Source organism: Empidonax traillii, unplaced genomic scaffold (assembly GCF_003031625.1).
Source record: "Empidonax traillii isolate 1590-97213 ecotype Southwest subspecies unplaced genomic scaffold, ASM303162v1 scaffold1588:size87698, whole genome shotgun sequence".
In the NCBI taxonomy this organism is placed as follows: Eukaryota; Metazoa; Chordata; class Aves; order Passeriformes; family Tyrannidae; genus Empidonax; species Empidonax traillii.
This window is the reverse complement of record NW_020956781.1, coordinates 4,454-28,285: the sequence shown is the minus strand read 5'-3', so window position 1 is coordinate 28,285 and position 23,832 is coordinate 4,454. Positions and strand designations below refer to the sequence as shown.

The window sequence follows — 23,832 nt, the reverse complement described above, 5'->3', positions numbered from 1 at the left end:
ATGTACAAATATACATTATATGAGAAAAGCTTTTACAACAAGGTGAGAGCTCAGTATCTCTTGGAAATAATGCAGTAAATATGGAAAAAAAGTTATGGAAAAAACAATGAAATAAAGTAAAAGTGGCTAGAATTCCTCATTGCTTCTGAAAACCTTCAAATAGAAGACCAGAGTCAAAGCTTTGAAAAATTTCACATTTATGGTTTTTATTTCCATGTTTTTTCTGTGCTTTTGGAAACAAATTATGTTTGTTTGTTTGTTTGTTTGTTTTTAATTTTTCTTCTTGGCATGTGGGACTTAAAGCACCATAAGGAAGTTTCTCACCACAAGAAAAAAAAGTGGAGAGCCAGGATTCATGAATTCCTTCAAAGGTATGTCAGATAAGAACCACTTTATACTTCTATCTAATGTGTTTTCCTTCTAAAGATCTTTCAGTGCTTCACAGATATTAATGAAAAGAACTTCTCCCAAACAAAAGACCTCAAGCATAGAAAAATTAAGGCTGTGCATTTGAAAGAGGTCTCTGTTTTGGGTTACCTCCATTTTTGGATACTAATCTTGGGCTGTAATTTTTAAGTGCTACATACAGTGCACTTCAAAAGGTGACCAAATGTCTTCTCCCAGCATTTTTCATCTTTGCCATTGCATTACCCTTCAGAGAGTGAAGGAAATAGGAACTGGAGGAAAGTTTTTGTGACCAAGCTGTATATGACCTTCAGATAAATACGTGCATCAAATTACTTGTAAAGAAATGAATGGAGGAAATAAATAACCTTCATGAATAGAGCAAAGGAAGCTATGTTCTGCTGTGACAGCTGATGAGCAGGCTGGTGAGCTCAAAAGGGGTCTAACTTCACTGAATAAATTATTCTCTTCAATTTCATACCCAACCAAAGAAAGGAAAGGAGAAAAATGGTGCAACTTTAAAAGAGATCAAATGCGGTTATTTAAATGTTTGATGTTCAGTAATGAAAACTGTTTACCTTCATAATTGTATATTAGCAGCTAATAAAGGCAATAGATACAGTAGTTTAAAAGTAATAAAATCAACAACAAAGTGTATTTAATTTTAAATTGAATTGCAAGCAAATGGGTGTCCTAATGAACCCCTGTGTCAATGCAACTCTAACCAAATTAAGTGAAATTATTTCTATCATGAGAAACTCAGTAAGTACGAAGTTCCAAACATCATCTCTCCTTGAGAAGAACGCTTTAACATCTCAGATGTTTCAGGTCTATGACTTAGCTAGTGCCATTCATTGACCTTCTGTTACTTCCATTTAGGACAGCTAGACACAAGTGGACTTAACTGAAGCTCGAGGACAAAAGTTCAGAGGTGGTTGACCTTGTGCTTCTTGTATTCAGTCCTTAGCACTGGAATATTGTCCTTATTTCTCATCGGTCCTGGCTTGGGCAAAATTTAAAAAAAAAAAAAAAAAATATATATAGGCAAAGTCTGAGTAGAACAGAAACTGATTTGTAGCAATGTGCCAGGATTTTGGAGGCAGGATTATCTGTTTCTGAAGAGGGGAATGTGATACCTAACTAGCACATGGGATGCTTACCATGATTGCACAGGCTCTGTAATTTTCTTGATAAGAACTATGCTAATTTTTACAAATGTGGAGTCTTCTCAGATCATCACCTAGCATGCAAAGGGGGAAAATGGGAATGAAGAAGGAGTGCTTCAGAAGTGCAGTCCGGGGAAATGTTGTTTTTGAGTCTTGATTCTTCTCTTTTTTTTTTTTTTTTTTTTTTTAACCGAGCACCAAGTTATAGCATTTTCTTTTGTGACTAAAAACTTCGCTCAGTACATTCCTTGGCAACCTAAGAGAGCCTATTTTCTGATACCTGTGTTGTATATACCCAAGCTAATCCTGCATTGCAACCTTACCTGATGCAGGCAGCTCCCTTGACCTCCAGCATGGCACATGGCTGGCCCTCAGCCATGAACAGCCTGCTCAGCCTCCAGCTTCTGAGAGCCACCATGTCCTTCTCTGTGCCTGCCCCACCTCCACTTGCAAGTGTGGCTGGAGCATTACCAGCACTGGTATGACCCACTGACCCTCTCTGGCCTCTTAAAACACCTTGTGGAAGCAAGAGCTGATGTGTTTTGAAGCCAGCAGGACATCTACAGATGTTTTTACTTAGGGTCAATAATATTTAGATACTGATGCCATGTAGGGACAGAGGAATTACTCATGGTTCTGTGTGTGTTGATGGGTGGGATGGGATTGCCAAACCATAGAGTTTTACAGTGCTTAGTGTAAATGTCTTAGTTTTGTGTTTGCTCCTGCTGTGTGCTGGAAAAAAGATTTTCTCCATAGAGTACTGTGCCTTTTGTGTATTCTCTGCACTAAGCAGGGCAGCACTGGAAGTGCAGGGCTATTCTTGCACTATTTGCTGGCCTTCTGTGTTGCTACACTGACCTCTCTTAAAAAAAAAAACCAAAAAACCCCAAAAACTTTGAGTTGATATAATTACCCCCCAAAACACTTTAAGTACACAAGAACTTAACATAGTAATGACAAGGAAGGTTTTATGGTTCACATCTGGCTGAAAATTTGTGTATGTGCATGTCTATATATATGTCTATATATATGGCATATAATTCATATATTTAATTTTTCCAACTATAAAAAAAGATATTTTTGAAAATGTCCAGATTATATAAGATTTTATATAAATGTATAAGTTTTTTTGAGGTAGGACAAACAAAAAAAGTAAGATTTTGTATACATAATTATTTTTTTTCCTGTGATTAAAGCAATCTTGATACCCCAAGGTATCAATGGTTTCCAGAAACCTGTCCAAGTTTATTGAAGTTGTCAATCAGTCCTCAAAGTGTCAGCAGAGGTAATGCCTTCCTACTTTATTCTCAACCTAGATTCTGAGACCCAATGCCGGACAGATCTGATGATAGACAGGCATTGAAACTTTAGGTTCCTTATGTCATCTCGTGGCACAGACTGACAAGTATTGGTCTTGTTATTTTTTTATGCTGCTTTTTGAAGCCTAGCCATTTCTCTGCTTTAGCACACTGTTGTTTCTCCTGGGTGCCCTGCAAGTCTTAAGATATGTTCAAGGAAAACATCAAACTGATGCATTTCCGACAGCAAGTGCTTTCTGTGTATGCCCTGTAGTTCATTTCTTTTCTGTTCTTCTTCCCATTCTAACTTCTGCAGACTGGGAAGTCAGCCACTGAAAACAGAAGAGAGTGGAGGTGAAGAAGAAACGGTAGCCAGCTTTGGTAAACTTGCAAGTGTGAATACTGGATTAAATGGAGCAGCAGCAGGACCTTGCAAGAAGGTGAGGTTCTCTATGAGTGCTTTTTTCTCTGATGTGAACTGCTAAATGACTGGATCAATTGCAATACTTTTTTCTTTTTCTTTTTTTTTTTTTATTTCTTCCTTTCTCTTTTCATAGTTTAAGAGGATAGAATTTAACAGGTTTCAAAATATGCTTTCCAGCAAAAGTAACCATATGCTTAAAGAGAATGTCTAAAGCTATTAATGATGAATCATTTGGGCATGGCAAGAGTTCTTCAAAACAGTTTGTCAGCGCTGGCCAAGCAAAGTCTTTCAGCAGGAGATGAGACAGCTATGCCACCATGCAAATGAGACAGGCTTGAAATATGATGAATCTTCTATCTCCTTTTCCTACTCGACTGACACTCGCTTTGAGGAAGGTTGTAAATGCAAGAGAGATTGTGGTATAATTCCTCAGACTGGCGTTTCTGCCCCCCAGTCACTATTCGATTATCTTCCAAATTGCTGTGTTTCAGAGAGATAAAGATTTTTTATGGCTTGCTGACTTGAAACAACCAGAAGAGCCAGAAAAGAGATGGCTAACCGGCCATGCATAGTAATTCCATTGGTAAATGACAAAATCTTTGTTTGTATGACATTTCCAAAATTACTACAGAAGATGAATCTAAAATACAAAATGTCACATTTGGCATGCAAAACTATCACAATATATTTCAGTATAAAATTCATAGAGGCGTTTAATTTAGAATGTGTTTAATAACGAAGGCTGCCTGCATCAGTAATCCTGCCTTGAGGTTTAAAAAGATTGTCTTATTTATTCACATAATGTTAATTTTTTTTATATATGATTCAGAAAACCAAAAATATTAAGGTTAAATCTTCATTGTTAATTAAGATTTTCTAATTAAGCTGAAAATAATTGTCATTCAGATTAGTTGTTAAGTATGGTTTGTGTTGAGAAACAAAAGAAGTTTAACAAATTCAGCTGTTTATTTAACTGCTTAATTTAATTCCAGAAGCTTTCTATCTATATGGAAATATGCTATCTCTTCCAAAATAAATCCAAGACAGGATTAAAGAAGAGATTATTAGCTACTGTAGGCTTAAACTGTGAGACCACTAAACCTAGTAGTCAAGGTAGCCATGTGATTCTGAAGTGTGGGTTCTTGTATCCAATTGCAATAAAAGAAGACCTCTTACTAGCCTTTTCCCCAAATAACAGAAGAAATTGATTTCTTGGGGAAAAGAGGAGTTGCACTGCTGATTTTAAGCACTAAATACTTAGTTATTGTAGAAACAATTTTATCCATTCAAGTCAACACTGGAGTCTAACTGGGATTGATTGTTGTGTGCCTGACCCTGCGTTTGGGCAGCGCTGAAGTATCTTCTGGCATAGTGGGACAGACCTTACACCATTGGACTGTGTAAGGATTGTACCGTTGTGTCTGTCCCCCACAGCCAACCCCCACACTTAGAAGCTAAGCACACAAGGAAAGCACCAGAAAAGCATTTCTGGTATACAGCATTCATTTCGTACTAAACATTCTGTGACTCAGACAACATCTTGTCAACAGCTAGCAACAGATGTTTCCTTTTGTCTGGACTTGGAGTAAAGGTGCCTGTAGGGAGTTGTTATTAAACTCTACACGTGTTGCACTTTGATTACTATTTTTAAAAGAATCTGATTATATGATAATCAGAAGGTGAAAGGATAGTCTGCATCTTGCACAGCGCTAATAGCTTTGGCAAGGCTAATAATTAGTATAAAAACATGGCCTGCCCTGTCTTTCACTCTGTGCCTGCGGCCTCCTCGTCGCATCAAATATTGTGCCTGTCTAGCAAAGCACGCTATATTTTTGAAGGTATTGTCTTCCAGTTAATTCTGCCTTATTATTGCCAGCTATTATCTTCTGGTGTCATACTTCACCGGCTCTACCTGTCCTCCAAGGATGCTCAACATTTTATGAGTAGTATTTGTACCGCTTTTTTTATCTGTCATCTCTATGACTTTTGACCTCCCTAATTGCAGATACTTGGCTAGCAATAAGTAATTGCAGGTTGAACAAGAAACTTGTTGTCTGTTTTTCAGTGGTTATTTTCTGGAAGAAATTTGTTCTTGCTAATTGTATGGTTAAATTCAGCTCAGCCCAGGTCAGTAACTCGGAACCTTCTCCCTAGGTTGACTACTCCAGGAAGCCTCAGTCAATAGAAATTCGCTTCAAATGCCTGAGGGGAGTCAAAGATAAGGTCCCTAAAGGCCACTACACTCTCAAAGCTTCTGTTCTCAGCCGCTTAGGTGGTGACTTGCTGGAGAGACCTGAACTGCAGGAGAAGCCTCAGGCCAGAACAACGCAGCCTGTTACTCATGGTGGAAACTTCTACAACACTGAAATCTACTTTGGACAAAGTATCCAGACAGTAAGCAACACTTCATAAATATGCTCTCTTTGCTTTGAAAGTTAAAACACATCCGCTCTTTCTCCTTTAGGCTTATATATTGAATGCATTCCATCATGTTAATAATTTATTTAATATTTTAAGGTGCAATTTACGAAGGTGCAATTTTTTTCCCCCTATGTCAACCCTCATCACTCACTCTAAAAGTGCCAAATATATGCTACATCATATAGTGTTGTCAGCTAATTTTAAATTTTACTTTTATTCTCTCTTATCTATGCAGCTTGTCAGCTATGTAATTTGATTTCTGTAAAGTAGCTTTAGAATAATAAATGAACGAGTGGGTGTATATAAACACATGAATGCCCAAATCCTTTTGTGAGTTTTTAGCTCCATTGACCCCCATTTGCCAAAAAAGCAGCATTTGGATTATTTTGGAAGGAGCCCAAACACTTGAGGCTCTATTCTGTCTTTTGCGACTGAGGCACACATATTTTCCTGCCTAAGCATGCTGTGCATGGCAGGATTGTTGTGTGTCAGTTGCTCACTGTTGTAGCTAATGCCTAGTGCTGGTTAAAACATTGGTCTCGGATAAACTCTCTGGCACATGAAAGCTTCTTTACGGTTTGAAAAACAATCTTCATCTCTCTCAGTGCGGTGGGGATTTTTCGTGTGTGTTATGAGGCATTGGTAGAATGACGAGTTTTTTCCGCTTACAATCGTTTATTTTCTGCTATGACCCCAATGGTAGTTCTCCTCCTCCAAACCTTCTGTTGTCCAAAGTGCTGTGTAGGTACAGAACAGGCAGGCAGTCCTTATCCCAAAGAGTTTTGAGATAAAGCAACTTTTATTTATGCCACTGATGCTTTCAGTTACTTGTGGGTAGGTCATTTCAGATGCTGGGTTTGTGATTTATAAAGTGCTACTAAGTCATATTTTCTGCTTTTTAATTGTTTATCACCTGTATTAGATAATGAACAATGTCTGTAATTCAACTATGGGTGTGAATCACATATATAGAGTGGGAAACTGTGAATGTGACTTTCACATGATGTTAAAACAAATATATGCATCTGTCAGAGAAATCACTGAGCTGTGATTCCTTCCTAGACAGGATGCATACATCTTGGTTACTTTCCTTGGAGATGAAGTATTGTCTTGAAGGAGAAGACTGGTCAGTATGACTGAATGTTTCTCCTAGGTTTTTGCCGCTTTTTTGCATTTGCAAGTTTGCTTTAAAGTTCTCTTGGGTCTCACAGGGGGCATTTGATTAGCATCTTCACCAAACTTCATTTTTAGTCTAGTGAACCAGCGTGCAGGTCTCGGGCAAGTTCTCTTAAAATACAGGACCAGGAGAAGCTGGATTAAATGACCTTCTGATAATTCCCCGTCTTCATTACTCTATAATGGACAGCAAAACTAATGTTGTAATTTTAGCGAACCTTCTCCACCAGCTCATTTTGAGGACATAGGATGTATTGTGCCCTGTATAATTCTACCTTTCTGTTCTTCCACCTTGGTATTGGTGCACAACCTTAAGATATGTTTCAGAAGAAACCTTTGGGGTCTGTGCTGAGATGAGGAAAATTTTAGGCTTCAGATGGTTAACATCTACCAGAAATCTTAGGGTAAGTAGTGAAGTCTTAATGGTGAGCTTCACATGAGCATCTGGGTTTGAACACAACCTAATATACAGCACTACTGCCCTGGGATATATTATGGGGTGGGAAATAGAAGTGCTCACAAATGCAGAATACGCTTTTGTTTTCATTGGCCAGAATAATGATAGGAGTTCAGTGTAAACATGGTGAAAATGAAGACATGCATGCTTGATATTGAAGGAAAGCTCAATTTTAACTAATATATTAGAGAAATTGTTCCAGAACACTACATCCTTCCAAAAATAATAACCCTGTCATGTCCGCAAAGTTGGTGTCAGCGTGGGTTACCTGCTGCGTACAGAAAGTGCTGGTCATGTAAGTTAGATCTGCCTCAGGGCTAGTCTGACTTGCACACCCGACCTTTCAAAAATGTTTTCTGTTCATTAATCAATGTTCTTTGCTCCAGCTTGCCAGTTTCCCTTCTTTCTGCTCCTTCATTGTCCTCCCTTTTAGTTTGTCAACCTACCTCCCCAATAACCTCTGACTACTTACTAGACAGTGGCTCCCTATAGCTTCAGTTGAATTTTATTTGTCTTTCAGTAAGGCCAGACAGCCAAATGAGTAAATATTTTTTTTCTTAAATTATGCTGAATGAAAACTGTATGAATGCTTTGGATTGTGATAAAATGCAATTGCTGTTTCAAGTGACTGTTTACCATTTTAGGCATAGCTACAAATGGCATGATCTGAAGGGAACTTTAGTTTTAGACTCACCATTTCTAGTATATTTGCACATATTTAGTTTATGCAAATGGACTTTAGGCTTTGATAGGTAAAGTCTGTGTGACTGCATCATCTTTACACTAGAAGGATAATTTTACCAATATAACTTCCTTATTTCTGTTTCATGGTGGCTAAGATCCTATTATAGATAAGGTCTAAGTAGTCAGTAAACTTTTTTTTTTCCTCAGTGTATTTAAGGCAGTATTTTATTCCGTAGGATTATGTTCAAGTGTTAGCAAGTCCAGATTACATTTTTCATTTTAATGATGACTTGAATAGCACAAATGAGTTCCAGTATGCAAAAGTTGAAGTTTGCACAGAAAAAGAAAGTATTTGGGGTTTTATCTTTCCAGCTTTTCTTAGTTAGTTCAATAGACATTAAAAATGTTAAATTGTTCTATGAAACATTTACAACAATAAGATAAACCCCCCACTTTTCAGAGTTAAAATATGCATCGGCTTCAATAGAATAAAAGTTGGAATGAGGCAAAAAAGCTTCTTTTCTTTAAAAAAAAAAAGGGTTTCAGCTATAATTTCAATTATCAGGACCAAAATATTTTGTTGTACATTACTAACTTTTTCTACAGGGAAGGAACCCTTAAGGAAGATGTTTTTATTTTCTCTTTCTTTGCAACAAATTAAAAATATTTCTGAAACACTTTTCAAGAAAAAATATTACCTGTTAGAAAGTGAGTTTTTATTCAGGATGGGAAGTTCAGACAGGAAATTTTCAGCTGTTGTGAAGAGCACTACAAGCCAATGAGGCTACCTACAAGTGACATTTAAAAGGTATTCATTGTGTTGTCCAGTCACCTGGGAATTCAGTCCAGTATTGCTGAGCAGAAATAGGGACAATTTTGTCAGTATTGGGCTAACCCAAACTGCCTTTTAATCCTGGTCCAGTTGCACCCATTTGGCATCAGTCCTTATTCTGTGAGAGCCTTTCAAAACTGGCACTTTAGCAAAAAACAGTGTGAGGTCCAGAAGCATGTGAGCACTGGTGCTACACATTTTCCCCAATATACCTGGAACTTGGGACAGTACTAAATCTGTTCATATGGGTGAAAAGACATCATTGCTGACAGCACAGTTCACAGAACTGAAGATTTTTGAAGAGTATATCAACTGGTTAATATTTATGTATCAGTGTGGCGAGGTACTAGCAATATTATAACAGTAGCTGGGCACCATTTTGTTTTACTTGAGGGAAATTCGATATGAATAAAACAGCAACTTTTCAAACATGACATTTAATCCACTCATGTAAATCATACCAGGAGATCTATTATTCATTATTAAAAGGGCACCATATTTTTATTACACTGAAAATGAAACACAAATGCTGTGAAAAATTTAGTGCCTTTTCCTGAAGTTTCAGGACACTTATCATGTAGTCATCTAGCAGGGGCTGACACTCATTTTAAAATATAGCTACAAAATTAATAAATTTGAACTCTTTTGCTTGGCAAAAGAGGATGTTCTATTTCACTGAATGAAGTGGATTTATTTTTTATTTAAGGCTTCCTAAATACTTCTGATGGCAAAGTACTTTGGTAATGTTCACATTTGGATTTAGATATACAATGAATAAAGTTCATATCTTTGTTGTTATTAGTCATTTCCAGCACTTTCTTCCCTGAAGTGCATTTTGAAAACTACATATATCAGAAACTGATTAACATGACCTAAGGTATTAATTCTTAAAATATGATGAAACAAACAGTTTCAAGGACATTATTTTCTGTATGTCAGCAGCTGTCTAAGGTCTGTGATGCTTTTAATAATTACAAAACAAGGTATCATTAACAAAAGTAGACCACAAACTTTCTGCTCCTCGTGTGCTCCCCCTCCACCATTTATTTTATTACTGAGTGAAATGCTGGCATAAATGAAGAACATCTAGCTCTAGGACACATTTTGAGGATATAATATAAGAGTCTGATACAATATAAAAAAAAAAAAAAGATAATGCTTGGCAGTGCCAGAGGACTTTCAGAATGAGAGCCATTTACGTTTTCCCTGAATGCAATGTTTGTAGTTGGAATGATAAGGTGCTACATGATCCTTTTGGTAAATTGAAGAACTAAGCTTATACAGGTGCTCGTATTTATTGGAAGACTTCAGGTTTGATTCCCGCCTCCTCGCCCCCAGCAGGAACAGGTACTTATTACTACTCCTATTTTATTTTTCTGAGTTTGTTTGGGGTCTGCTCTTCAATTGCCATTTGCTAAATGTCACTTTGCAATAGCTCCTCAAAATAGATGATCTCAGAGCAATTCTGTTCCAGCTGTGTCGCACCCCTCTGCCACTGTGCCATCCTGGGGGATAGACCTCTGTGGTAAGCCACCAGCAACCCTGGGAATGGTCACCACTTATACCATGGGGCCATGGGCCCCATGCTGTTTGGACTGGCTGCTACTCTTTCCATAGTGCTCTGCTCCCCAAGTGGACATGAGTCTGTCTTCTTGCTGTGCACGCAGCAGAAAGCATCAGAAGGACCTGCTTTGGCCCAGTGCCATGCTGTGCTCATATCCTGTTCCATACGAGAGCTGCAGCAAGGTAGTATTTCTGGAGACCTTTGCTGCCCATAGATGGACTTCCCAAATGTGGATGGCTCCATTTCCACCAACATGTGAAGACTCTGAGGGATTCATTAAGTCTGGTGTGCTTTCATTACAAAGCTATTACATATTAGAATCTATTGTATCTACCTTACTTCGCATCATGCAATTGATTTACATATTCAAAAGGCCACTACTTATCACAGGTTTTGTTTTTGGTAAATTGGAGTTATTTTTCACGTGTTGTCTAGTCATTGTGCTCCAGTGAAGGAGTTCTTGGAAACACCTGCTGGAATGTACTGTGAGTGCTCTGTCAGCTTATACCAATACATCCTGCCCAAAGACCTCAGGAACGTGACCCACATTATAATGCATCATATCTGACTAGAGTACGGTATGTAGTCTGCTTTGGAAAATCTAGCAGACATATGTTAAAAATCAGGAGTGTCTGGGGACAGCCTTTAATTTTTGACCACTCCATGTCTTATTCCCTAACTAATTGCAAATTATATCTGTAAGAGACCTTGATGTGATTTGTAGGATACAATAGCTGTACAAAAGTCATATATTTTTTGGGGCAAATCAACAGGAAGGCAGAATGCAGCCTCTGTCTGTATCCTTAACTCCAAGTGAACTCTAAACAACAGAGAACACCAAGTACGAGATAAATACCTGCTCAAACAAAAAATTCAGTGATTGGAAAAAAGGAGCAGCTCCATGACTCACTAGAGATGACAGTGTGGAACTGTGCAAAAGGGACCTACACTGTGTTTTAGTCCATATCTGCAAGTCATGGGAGTCAGCAAAACACCCTCAGAAGATGCTTTAATTTTTTTGCCTTAACATATCTGGTTTTAAAGCATTTCACATTTTAAATTAATAATGTGTGAACTTAGGATCATCAGGGTAATTGCAAGGCTGTCCTACAGAAATGGGAAGAGTACATTATGCCACCAAAGGAAAAAAAGTGATCCTGTTTAAACACTCAATTTTTAAGCAGGGTACACAAGGAAAAAGGGATTTGTTCTCAGGAGTCGATCTTCCTATTTCTTTGCTGGACAGTGGTAGCTGAGCCCCTGGAAAGAAAGCAGAGCCTAACCAGGTCTGGACCATCCAGGAAACGCTGAATAAGCATGAAACACTGACATTGCTTCCCTGGTGAAGTGAATATCGCTGCATTCCTGGTTGGACAAAAATTTACAGATTAAGAGGTTGCTACAGGAGGTGTGATGGGGAATCCAGAACAGCACCAAGAAAGGGACATGAGATGGAGCTGCTGGTGGAGCAAACAGGAGAGGAAAGCTGCCTGTTCCTCCTCTGGAGCCTGGGGCAGGCAAAATGACACTGCTGAATGATTCAGCCCTGCATGCCAAACGAGCCACATCTTCGTGAGACTCCTTGGCTCTGAGTGGTTTCTGGGCAAAGCGCACGGCCTCTTGACACAAAATAAATAAACTCTGCTGTTTCGTGTCTGCACCCCACGTTATCCCAGGAAATTCATGCTCTGATCATGCTGAAATCAGTCTCAGGAATAAATAAGTGAAATGGAAGTGGCAGGAGAAGGAACTTTTTTCCCTCTTTCCTCTTACAAAGACAGTTTCTCCCTTGCAGGATGAGGTCAGAATCCACCCAGGCCAGCGGTATATCACCAGAAGCATTCAGGGAGGCTGGAGCTCTCTGTACCATACATTACTACTCCCTGCTGGTCCAAGAACAGAAAAGAATTAGCAGCAGATGTGCCAGGACAATTAGCAACAGATGCAGAGGCTAAAGCTCACAGAATGCAAACATTATTCCCCTGTATTTGAGAAGATAAAAAGCCAAATTTTGGTCCTCTGGTGTAAGGTAGCTATCTTACATGTTATGCTGCTGGAGTCAACTGTGGCCTAAATTATCTCTCCTGGAGGAAAGGGAGGCAGTGGTGAATCATCAATGCTCTGGTAGCCTGGGAGAGGGCAGGTGTTTCCATTGGGGCACTTGTTGCAAATCTGGGAAGACACTGGGGGGATTTGGCACAGCATGTCAGGAGGAATCCTGCTCTCTGACACAGAGTAGGGAATAAATTTCCTGCTTACAAGTACTGCTGTCCTGTGCTCTGGGGGGATCATCTATGAGCCTGAGCTTGTGTGCTGTGGCCCAACAGCCTGTGGTCCATACTCTGCCGCTGTCAGGGAGGCTGGGTCACAGGAAAGATGGTGGTCCTGCATAAAGGCTGAAGGAGATCTGCAAGATGCAGGGAGAGGAGTCATTTGACTTATGTCAGCCTTGAAAGGTCTGTTCTCTCTTTCCAAAAATAGGGAAAGGGGAAAAAAAGAGTGGGGAAATAAATGATATTGCACTGTATGGTCCTTCTCTGATTTGTGTGTTATTTTGTATTCAGTTACCTGTTCAAAGACAGGCAGTGATGGAAAGCTGGGGAAATAAGTTTTCGGCTATTCCAGGACATTCTGATGATAGATAGGGACTTTTGGAAAACCCTAATAACATGATATTTTACTTTTACTTCAGTCCATGTTTCTATTTCCTCCCCTCTGGCCTTTTATAAATTTCAAAGTTACACAACGCTTCCTAAGAATGCCCTTCCCTCTGCCTTTATGCTGGCCTTGAACGTAAACAGGGAGAGCTTGAAATATGGTTGTGAAAACTTCACCTTATTTTGGCAATAACAGCCTGATCTCCAGCACTACTTATTTTACACAGTGAATTAATTTTTTGTTTGTTAATGATGGGATCTGCTTCCTATATAAAAGGTTTTCTACCTGCGTTTTACTCTACTGAAATTCATGTGCTCTGCTTCTCATAATCAGAAGTGATGAACCATTAATTTACGTTATATTTTTCAATATTTTTCTATATAATAAGTAAGTATTGAATTCTCTTTGCATATTTTAATTAAATTTAATCTGTTTGAGCTGCAGTGGTCAAATTTTTGTGTAATGTGAATTAAGTAATGTAACTTTCGTTCTTTTCTTTCTTTGCTGAAAACATTTGAAGGTGCAGAGAAGAGAAGCAAAAATTTATCTCTTCTCTGACAAGGTTAAAGCCCAAGAGTAAGTCAGAGAAAAAACTCCAAAACCTCACACTGGATCTGTTTATTGAAATATTCAAATAGAATTCATTCTCTCTATGATTTCTTTGTTGAAACTATGGTGGCATATGGGGAAGTAAGATATATTACAATAAAACTGATATAAAACAGTTGAATTCAGAAATAGTGGCAAGAGATAATTTTAGTTTACTATGATTTAATTCAAATAAATGAAACACTGCTAACTGCAGACTAAAAAGAATTACTTGTGCCTGTGCAGGCACACACAAGTATTATTTATTCTCTGCTGCATCTCTCTTTGGAGAAGAAATTACACCAGTAAAAAGTGGGTGCTTGATTCTTTCATAGCACCGTAAAAGTCTATATACCTCACAGACCTCAGTGGAAATTTTACCTGAGCAAGGAGAAACACTGAGCTAAGGTGTTGGAGAGTAAACCCTTTAAAACCCAGGAATCTGTCCTTATCTAGTATGCTCTCTTTGAATGTCAGCAGTTCTGGTGCAGGCTTGTGGACTAACTTATCAGATAGTGCCTCAAATGAGGTTGCCTCCAGCAGGAAAAATGTAACTGCCAATTTCATTTTTTTTCTTCGGAAACCAAACAATCCATCAAAACAAACTGGTCAGTTTGAGCTGCCTGTGCCTTGCCTATCCCAGGAACAGCTCCGAGTCTTTTGGGGAAGAGCAATTACTGATCCCCATCCTCCTCCTCCTCTATCCACCTAAGGTGTTCCCTTCCCTGTACCAGAGCATAACAGCCCAAAGCCACAGAGGCACACAGGCATTCAAGGACTGTGGGTTTCAATAGGAGCTAAGTGCCTAAATGCTTTTGTGCATCTGTGCCTACAGGCTGTGCTGGCCGTGCCCCAAATCCCGGCTCCCGGGCTCACTGCCTAGGAGGAGGCTAATGAAGGGCAGGTGGCACAAGACCGAGCTCCTTCCCTGGGCTGTCTGACCCTGCAGCTGTGGGACAGCGAGCTGTGATGGAGATGAGTTTTCATTGTGGCAACGGGAAAAGGTTTAGCATGGATGTTGAAAGGACCTGCCTCCTTTTTGAAACTCTTCTGCTTCAGCCTGGCTATCCCTTCCTAGCCAGCAGTTCCTCCCCTATAAATCACACTCCCAGCGCCCAACAGGATGGAGATGAAAGCCCACAGGCAACTGCTTGAATGCTTGGCACGACAGCATAGAGTAACAGACAGAGGTTTGGCCAGGATTTTTGTATGGATCCAACAGAAAGAAGTTTCTTACTTGATAGGTATGTTTTATTTGACCATGTAGGCTGAGATGTGTGATGCTGTCCTACCTGGGTTAGACACCCACTGTTTGTGCATAAGGACTAACAGAATGATAGTCCTTATAACCTCAGACCTTGTAGCAGACAGATGTGTTATAAAATCCTTGTTTATATTTTGTCATTATGTGTTTCTGTCATGGCATGGTTTAAGGACCAGCTCCTGGAACTGTAAACAAATGTGTGCTTTCAGTCCCAAAGAGTGAGTTTGCAGTCTAAGTCCAAGATAAGGGCTTACAGCAAATGAAGAATAAGTGTGAGCCAGAAACAAAGAAATAAATTTTTAATAATCATGATGATTACCCTTACACATCTGCTTGACCACTGCCTGTTTATAGGCAGGCTAGCAGAAGAGCATGTACTGTTGAGTTATTCTTAAGAGAAGAGTAAGTCTAGGAAACAAGGGAGAAACCAAAATGTATGTTGTGATGCAGCAGTAATTTCACCTGCTAATGCTTTGGGATTGTTTGATAATGCAGGTAACTGTCTCTGATCACAGTGTTGTAACCATCACCTTTAATTTGTAGCATAGAGGTTACTATCTAGCACCCAGCTAGCCAAATGAAATGTATGGCTTGATTAAGGATCTCTTTTGTCAGTAATTTGTGCCTAATGTTTTTAGCTTTCCCACGGGCCGTTACAGAAAATGGTAAATCTGGTTTAAATGAAACCTGATACTGTTAATGGTTTAATAGCAGCTGCCACAGGGTTATGGCATTTTTCAACAGATGCTTCTGTTTCATTTTAAGCCTACACTAAGTCTTAGAATATATTTACATAATTAATATAAAGTACACCTACATAATAATGAAAATATTTATAATTTTAAAAGATTTCCCTTAATTACTTCCTCTCTCTTGCCATTATCTAATCCCAATATATAACTCAAAACAGGAAAGCATATTATTAAAAATAATAATTTATATTCACTTCTTCCAAAAAGGTACAGAACGCAGCACAACCACGAACACTTATCATCTCCTAACATGGCAGTTATTGGTATGGTGAAATTCCTTGGCTGTTTCAGAAAAAGACAGAAGAAGCTTGGCTGCATCTGGATTATGCTAATCACCTTGCTGTTCAATACTGAGTGTAAAAGAAGTGATACTTGTATTTAAATATACCCATTGAGAAAGAGCTGTGTTGGGGTGTGTACTTACATACAGAAATATTTGAAGCAGTACAGATTTCCGGCTGGTTATTGACTGCAGAATGTCATCTTCATTGAGGAAATTCCTGCAAATTTAAGAAGACTTGGGCATTTTAGGCTTTTCATAGTTGGTGATTGGTTTCCATTGATGTCTTCTACTTGGAGGTCTTATTCTCAAGTTTCAAAAAGTACAGAGGGTATATCCTACTGGACACTCAAAGTCAAAAGATGCCCTTGAATATTTCAGGCTTCTGCAGTTCACAGGGAGGAGAGCAGGAGAAAAGGCTCCTCTTTCTCTACCTTGGCTGGAAAGCGAGGTAATATTGAGCAGGCAAGTGTACCAAGGCATTTGCTACCATGAACTGTGAGGACTAAAATAGGAACAATAAAATGTGAAAAACATTCAAATAACAGTTCACTGTCTTTATATTAAAGAAGAATCCAAGGTTGAATTTAAGAGATTAGGCAGTCCCAGTTCTCTCAGGAGAATATGTAGGAATAGTGGTGAAGCAGACATTTTGCTGTGTGAGAGGCGTAGCTGATGTATTTGCTCCCCTTGTCTCCAGGTGACTACCCTTCATAGCTGTTAGCCTGAGTATGATGGTAATCTTCCATGATCTAGTTTTTGTATGTTTGGGTTTTTTTTCCTTTTATCTCTCCTTTTGAATGTATTAGAATTGTTCAACAGGACCTGGGTCAATCCTCACCTTAATTAAAGAAAACAGTTAATACTGTGGCATAGAACCAGATTACTTTTTCTTTGTGTTCACCCTCCTTCCTTCTCTACCTGCCAAAAGCTTACAGACAGATTTACATAACTTCATATTACTTCAGGGTGTTTCTTCACCACTAGTTTTCAAGTCTTTGCCATGGGAACACAATTGCCCTAGAGCCCCAAGCTCTTCTACAGCTCCAAAATACTCAGAAGAATACCTCTACCTATCTGATGGAAAGTGTAAACAGTGTTTGCCAGCCTTTGGTATGCTGAGAGTTTTTTACCTCAAAATGCTTTTTGACCCTACACTGAGGTTCACATAGTTTGCAATAAGAGCTTTGATTTAAAGGAGGAAGGCTATTGTTTACCAACATTATTCCCAGAACTGGGTGGAGAAGAGTTTGTGACTCAGTGAGTTGCAAGTCTACAAGTATTCTCATTGGGTATTTGGATGAGGTCTCCAAAGTTGCTGCAAGAAAAACCCAGTAGTGAGTCTCAGCAAGCCCTCACAGGGACACCTCAGATTTCCAAGATGGTTTGTCACTCTGTCCCAAAGTTTTCTAGTGGCAATGTTTTTACACCACTGGTAAATAAAGACAGAAAATGAATGCTTTCAGAAAGCCAAGGGGGAAACAAAGAAATCCCAAAATTAACCATCAAAAAAAGCACAGCATTTTTTTTTCAGAGTGGATAATTGTTCAAATACATGACTTGCTGCAAAGAGAAGAGTTGTTAATTGTTTTTGCATGCAAAATTGGTTCAAAGTTATGAAGTTTGTAGAGCTTCATATGATAAAAGAAAGTCGGTTCCCTTGTGATGCTTTTGTAACTAATAAATCTTTTTCTCCTTCTCTGCTAGATTCTACCACATAGAAAAGCTATGAAGCCAGGAATGGTACTCCTCTTTGAACTTTTCCTTCTTCGTGGGACCTATGCTTGGATTGATCAAGAAGTAGGATGGGGAGCTTTTCCCTTATGTGATAATAATTTTAATGTTTTGGAGGGAAAATTTAAATGTCCCTTCCTGAGAGGACATTATGACCCTAAAGTTGACCGATTCAAAAAAATTGAAAACTTTATTTCTCAAGACTTGGATCATTGGTTATGCAATCTCTACTTTCAGGTTTGTATTTAAAAAAAAATAGGCCTGTTTGCTTAGTCACTATTACTCAGAACAGATTCTATTTCCTTCTGTCACCCTTAAAATAAATACTTGTCTTTCCAAAAAGAAGCTTCTCAGCCTGCCCAGTGATTATTTAAATCACATGCACCTCCAACTCGTACATGAAATTAGTAGATATTTTGCAGCTTTGCAGCTGGATTTTAGGATTACTTAAAATACAAAAATGTTTTTTGGGGTGCTGGATAATTGGATCAAAAGTTCAAATTCCGAGTTGGACCCTGCCACTGGTACATGTTAATTTCCTCCACAGTTTTACTGAATCACAGAGATGCTTTCACATGACTGTAAGATACAATAATATTGTTTATGATATTATGTTACTTGTATGTGTGAGACCTCCATCTAGTAAGTACGGTTCTGTTGTGGTAGGAACCTTACTTTTGAACAGTTCTTGGATATAATTCAGATGTGACATTGTTTATATGTCTTTAGTGAAAATGGACCTGAAGTAAGAATTTCTCTCCAGGGGAAATTTTTTTCTGAGTGGGCAAGTTAAGGTGTTTGTTGTAGCTGAAATATGTTCCTTCACTCGGAACCTTATCAAGATCTTAAACTTATACCTCTTTTATAGTCATATTTTACTCAGGAAAAAATACCAAAACAGATGAATTTTGAAAGCACCTCAATTATAACATGGGCTTACTTAATAAAAATTTTAGTTTTCAGTTTTCTTATAGTGATGATTTTCATACAATCTGATTTTTGGGTCTACCAAGAGTAAAGGAAAGTAAAAGTAGCTTCAGAAACACATAAAGTGATAAGAATTTATACAACAAATATACCTAATATATGCTAGGAAAGCAAATGTCAGACATCATAGAGCTGTGGTAAAAAAATAACCCAGAAGAGTGAAAATGACTGGGGAAGGAGGAGATGAAGATTCCAAAGCTGCAAAATTAGTCTTTCAAATCAATGCTTAAGGTGGGATGATTTAATAGTCCCACCTTATACAAATTTAATAGATTTAATAGGGTATCTATATTTTCCCATATGATTCTGAAATTGAATTATGAGTCACCTCCCCCTCCCCCCCCATTTACTGGGGTGTCTGCTTTAGTCAGTAAGCATGGGGAAGACATACTTGGTAAATTTGTGTGGGAGAAAACTGTAATAAATGGACTAGGGAAAAACAAGAACTGCCTAAAGTTCTCATAGCAACATCTTGGACTTCTAGGGTTCATAAACTGTGTACAAACAAGTATGTTCTAGCTTAGTGGAACTCTCAACTGCTTTCTTTTTATTTTTTTTTCCCCTCCCTTAATAGATAATTAAACTGCCACAGGATTCAGATAAGCAAAGCAAGTGTGATATGCATCTTCATCTCCCACCTGAACTTCACATATATTCAAGTGTTGCTGAAAAGAATGATGTCTCAGAGAAGATTGTACAGCCTGGATCACAAGGTGATGGATTCAAACTTTGATGTTTTTATTCAGGTTTTCTCTGGAGAAACCCGCAGTTTAATTTCAATGTTGGCTAGTCTTTGTTGATCATGTTAAGCTGCATTTTTTTCTTCATTAGGATATGGGTCCAACATGTGTTGTAGCAGGAATACTCTGATTCTTTTTATTAAGGTGGTTTAACTTTGTTTCAGGTGTGAGCAATTTAAATAAGCCTCATTGCTAAGGATTAAACTTTCCATGCTGGCCTATGCTTAAGGCTGAATTATGCTTGGAATGTCACAGCAGTAACAGTTCAGCTGCTTATAGTACCAAGCTTATAGAAAGAGAAAAAAAAAAAAGGTACTTTTCTTTTGTCTATTGCTTGAAGAACTTTAGCACCTCCCTGGGCTACAACAGGGACTTCAAATTTGGCAGGGAGATAGTTCTGGCATCAGAGGCATGCCTTATGCTACTCCTATAAAATTCCATTAAGATTCAATCAAGTGGTAATCCATAGGAAAGACAATTATCGTTTATTTGTGCACAGCAGATCTCCTCAGAAGCTTTTTTAAAAAAGCTGAATGTTCTTTTTAGACTGAGCATCCTTCCTGGACTCTGTGAGCCTTCTGATGTAGCTACAGTGAAGATATAATTGACTATATTGCAATGGACTCACAAATTGCTCCTCTACTGTTAGAAATCCAGTAATGAGAAGAACAGCAGGAAACTGCTGTTGCTTTTTTTTTTTTTTTCCCAGCCTATGGGATGTGACTGCCATGACAAAAAAAAATTAATTTTTTCCTAAACAGATATTTCTATATTTTCTCTGGTTTAATGAACAAGGATGCAGTCAACCTACAGATTGTACTGTATCTGTGAATATGATGTAAAGATCTGAAATAGAGACTTAGTTCTTCAGGACAGAGGTTCCTCAGGCATTTGAGAACAGTAGCAGTGATACACTGTAGATGGCATGGGAGGGAAACAAAAAAGAGTGTATTGCAAGGGAAGAAAGAGAACAGATAAGCAGTAATCATTTAGCATAGTAAATGGGCAGCTCAGGTTGGAAGTAAAACATGAAAGCCAGTAGAAGTATTTTTCAGGCATTGAGTAATGATTAAGGAGATAAAGAAAATGAGGTTTGCCCTAAGACGCTTTTAGGCTAAGCAACAATTGCACTGTGATCAAAAGACTTTTATAAAACCACCTTGAAACCAGAAGCACGGAGGTGTAAACGTACACTGTACTGTAAGGTCCTTTTTGTTGTCATTTATCTTCTACATATCTGCCAAGGTGCTTTAAGGTGCAGTAAACCCTGAATGGCAGATTCAAAAGATGGAGTTTCAGGCAACTCTTCTCAACAGTGAAAAATTATGGACAAACTCTTACTGAATCGAACTTGTTTGGTCCTGTCATCAGTCTTCATATACATTTGGAAGTGCACATAGAAGATGCAGATAAATAGGTCACGCTATCTGGAAATACATGGAAAAGCTTGTGATACACAGTTTGAAAAGTCAAGAAATATGTATTTTTAAGAACTGAGCAAGAGCATTAGTGTATGTCTTATTTTGCATGCAGACCTCTGAAATTTGCTGATAAGGTGATCATGGAAGATCTGCAATTTCCCTGCCAAACAGAATTGCACTAAAAAAATTTCTAGGAGTAATTTTTGATACTGTTTATATTTATTTATTTTTCATGGAGCCTTCTTTAAAGATATTATTAGCTACCAATATCCCCCATGGGTTTGTTTTTTAATGTATCTATGCAGTGCTACAGTATGCTGTTTCTGCTGGTGATATGTTGCTAAGAGATTTAATAATGGGTAAACAAACACAACATGTGGTAATCCATTTCAAATTAAAAGTTTATTAAACGCTAGCTTGATGACTTTCTGGCTATTTACAATTAAAGGAACAAACCTTAGAGAACTGGAGATCACGTGCTGGAAATCACAACTTCAACATTTCCCACAGAAAAATGTGTTTATGATCTGTGGCAAGCTGTCGCACATTGATATGCCCTATAAATACAGTGTTATATCTGTTAAACCAGCAAAAGCAGAGGGGGGGAAAGCTCTGTTAAAGTGGCATTAAGGTTGAGACACAAGCCAGAGAGAGTAAGAACAGTCTAAATGAAGACGGGTGCTCTGTAACTCGCTCTACTGCAGTAGTCTAAATAGTGAGTGATCTTATATATCAATACCATATGTGGTGTTGCAAAATAGAGCAGGTTAGGAGATGGTGTTTTAACCTTCACTTCAAGTTTGTCTTGGTTTTAGAAGTTTAAGACAGAACCTTCATATTATTTCCATTAACTAACTCCAGGCTATGTTATTCTTCTAAACCACAGCTCTCTGTTGGGCTATGTATGGCTCCTCCCTGCTGCACAGGCTCTCTCCTCCAGAGTACAGTGCATAGGAATGCAACATAATATCTCCCATTCTACCTCTTTTGTAGATCACAGATGTACATTATCAGATCTGGTGTGTCTCTTAGTCCAAACCATATCTTCTCTCCATTCTTTTAAAGTGGTATTCCACAAGAGGCTCATGGTAGAAGACAGCTTCTGCTTACACTACCAACATTCTTTGCTTTTCTTAAGAAAATCTTCTGTAGTTCATCTGTTGCCCATTAAGGGATCAACAGTCTCTGTCAATGAATAAAGGAGGGGTTTTGTGTGGAATTCATTAGCCATTGTGTGGAAGGTGGTAACAACTCCAATGGAAGCAGCTTAGGTAGGAAAATTTGATGCAACTAACAGAAATGTTGCCTTGAGAGACCTAGATCTAAGTAACACGGGCTTCTAAATGCAACGCATGAAAACCTCAGAAGTGTGAATCTACATATAAAAACCTAAATATACAAATTCATCAAGAAAACACATTTTCTCACACTGAAATCTACAGCGAGATCTCTTTTGAGTTTAGTGGCCATAGAAAAGGGGATTCACATGTGCAAAATGTCAGCTTAACTCAGTCTTTTTTGGAAGTGACAGCTCCTTCATCTTCAGAAAAGTAGCTAGACAGCACTCATGTATTAGTTCTCCAGCTCAAACACTTTTAGGTCAGGCTCGGGCTGATTTGGGAAGTGTTGCTCTTCTCTTGTGGGAAACATTCTTCTAAATGCTTGCTCTTCTGTCTGTGCTGTTGTTCCGACTTGATATGCAAACACTTACTTGTGCCCATCTGAAATTGTGATCAAATAAAACATGCAGGTGGGAAACAGGATGATTTTATCCTCTGTAGTGTTTAGAGCCAAAGAAAACATTTTTCGTTCCAGTTGACTTACTCACACCACTTTAATACTGGCCAATTTGAAGCCCTGAAGTTATGGTCAGCATTGTACTAGCATATACTGATGTCCAATCAAGACCTAAAAAGAATGTTTACAAGGCAAAAGGTTTGTCATGTAGAAAGACTCTCACTACCTCAGCTATCTTTGGACTAAGCACCCATATGCAGATTTTCTGTGTCTAAAATTTTCTTTCCAGAAAGTCTGCTTGTCCCTCACTCCTCTTCACTTTGGGAAGTCAGCAACTCAGCTGTTTGAGAATGGTTTTAAAGACTTTCTTTTTAGCTCATTTCCCCCCTGGACTTTGTTTTTCCCTCCCCTTAAAAGGTTTGGTGTCCAACAGCAATGCATGTGGCTCCTGCGGCCTATGCAACAACCAGAGGAAAAGTTAGAACGATGGAAATGTTTTTATTTCCCAAGCTATGAGCTTATAACAGAAATAAATATCATACAGAAAGATCATTTTCAGGCGTGCAGTTTTTTTGCTTATTTACAATTTACAGCATTTTTATGTCTGTCTTCCTTCTGTCTGTCCACGTGGTTGTTAATAATAAGGTTGGTTTGTACCACTTGGCTTCAGCAGTCCTTGAAACTCACCAGAGTTGTAAAGCTTTAAACAGTTGCACAGGTCTTTAATTGTAAATTAGTTTTGACAGGACTGCTAAGACAAAGGCCTGGTCCATCCCTTCCTGATGCTAGCCGACAACCCCTTACTGCTCCTGGAGCTAGGAAACATGTGGAAGGAATTGTTCTTTTACATTTCACAGCTTGTCATTTCCTCTGCAGGGCAACCTCTGACCTCCCTGAAAGATCCTGACACCCATAAGGGAAGTATTCCCACTGTTGTAAAGGAAGTGGAAAAGCAGTTTAATGCTGCAAAAGGAGGAGAAGCGTGTGTGACAGAAGAAGCTGGGAGGAAAAGAGAAGAGCTTAAAATGCTTCCAGCAGGTTAGGACTTTTATTGCGTTAATTTACTGAAAGTTTGCAAATAGATCTGCTTGGCATGTGTGTAAATACCCCCATTTGCCTTCCCCCTCACCCTGTGATATCATGTCATCATTAATTCACTGGGCAAAGGAAGTGATGGAAGAGTTTAAATCAATTGTGAGGGATCAAAAGCATCTTAGGCAAAAAGGTACAGAAGTGGTGGGCTC

The 23,832-nt window shown here is 38.6% G+C and overlaps 1 protein-coding gene across 1 annotated transcript in view; it reads left to right on the top strand.

The window, feature by feature from the left end:
* OFCC1 (orofacial cleft 1 candidate 1) overlaps window positions 1–23,801 on the top strand; it is a 64,560-nt gene extending 40,759 nt beyond the window's left edge. Inside the window, exons 7-12 of the mRNA XM_027907968.1 lie at window positions 304–371; window positions 3,186–3,309; window positions 5,448–5,687; window positions 17,677–17,940; window positions 19,265–19,403; window positions 23,465–23,801. Of these exons, the coding sequence (XP_027763769.1) occupies window positions 304–371; window positions 3,186–3,309; window positions 5,448–5,687; window positions 17,677–17,940; window positions 19,265–19,403; window positions 23,465–23,631 (1,002 nt within the window). The 3' untranslated portion in view covers window positions 23,632–23,801. The remainder of the gene's footprint in view (window positions 1–303; window positions 372–3,185; window positions 3,310–5,447; window positions 5,688–17,676; window positions 17,941–19,264; window positions 19,404–23,464) is intronic.
* Window positions 23,802–23,832: the final 31 nt, after the last annotated feature.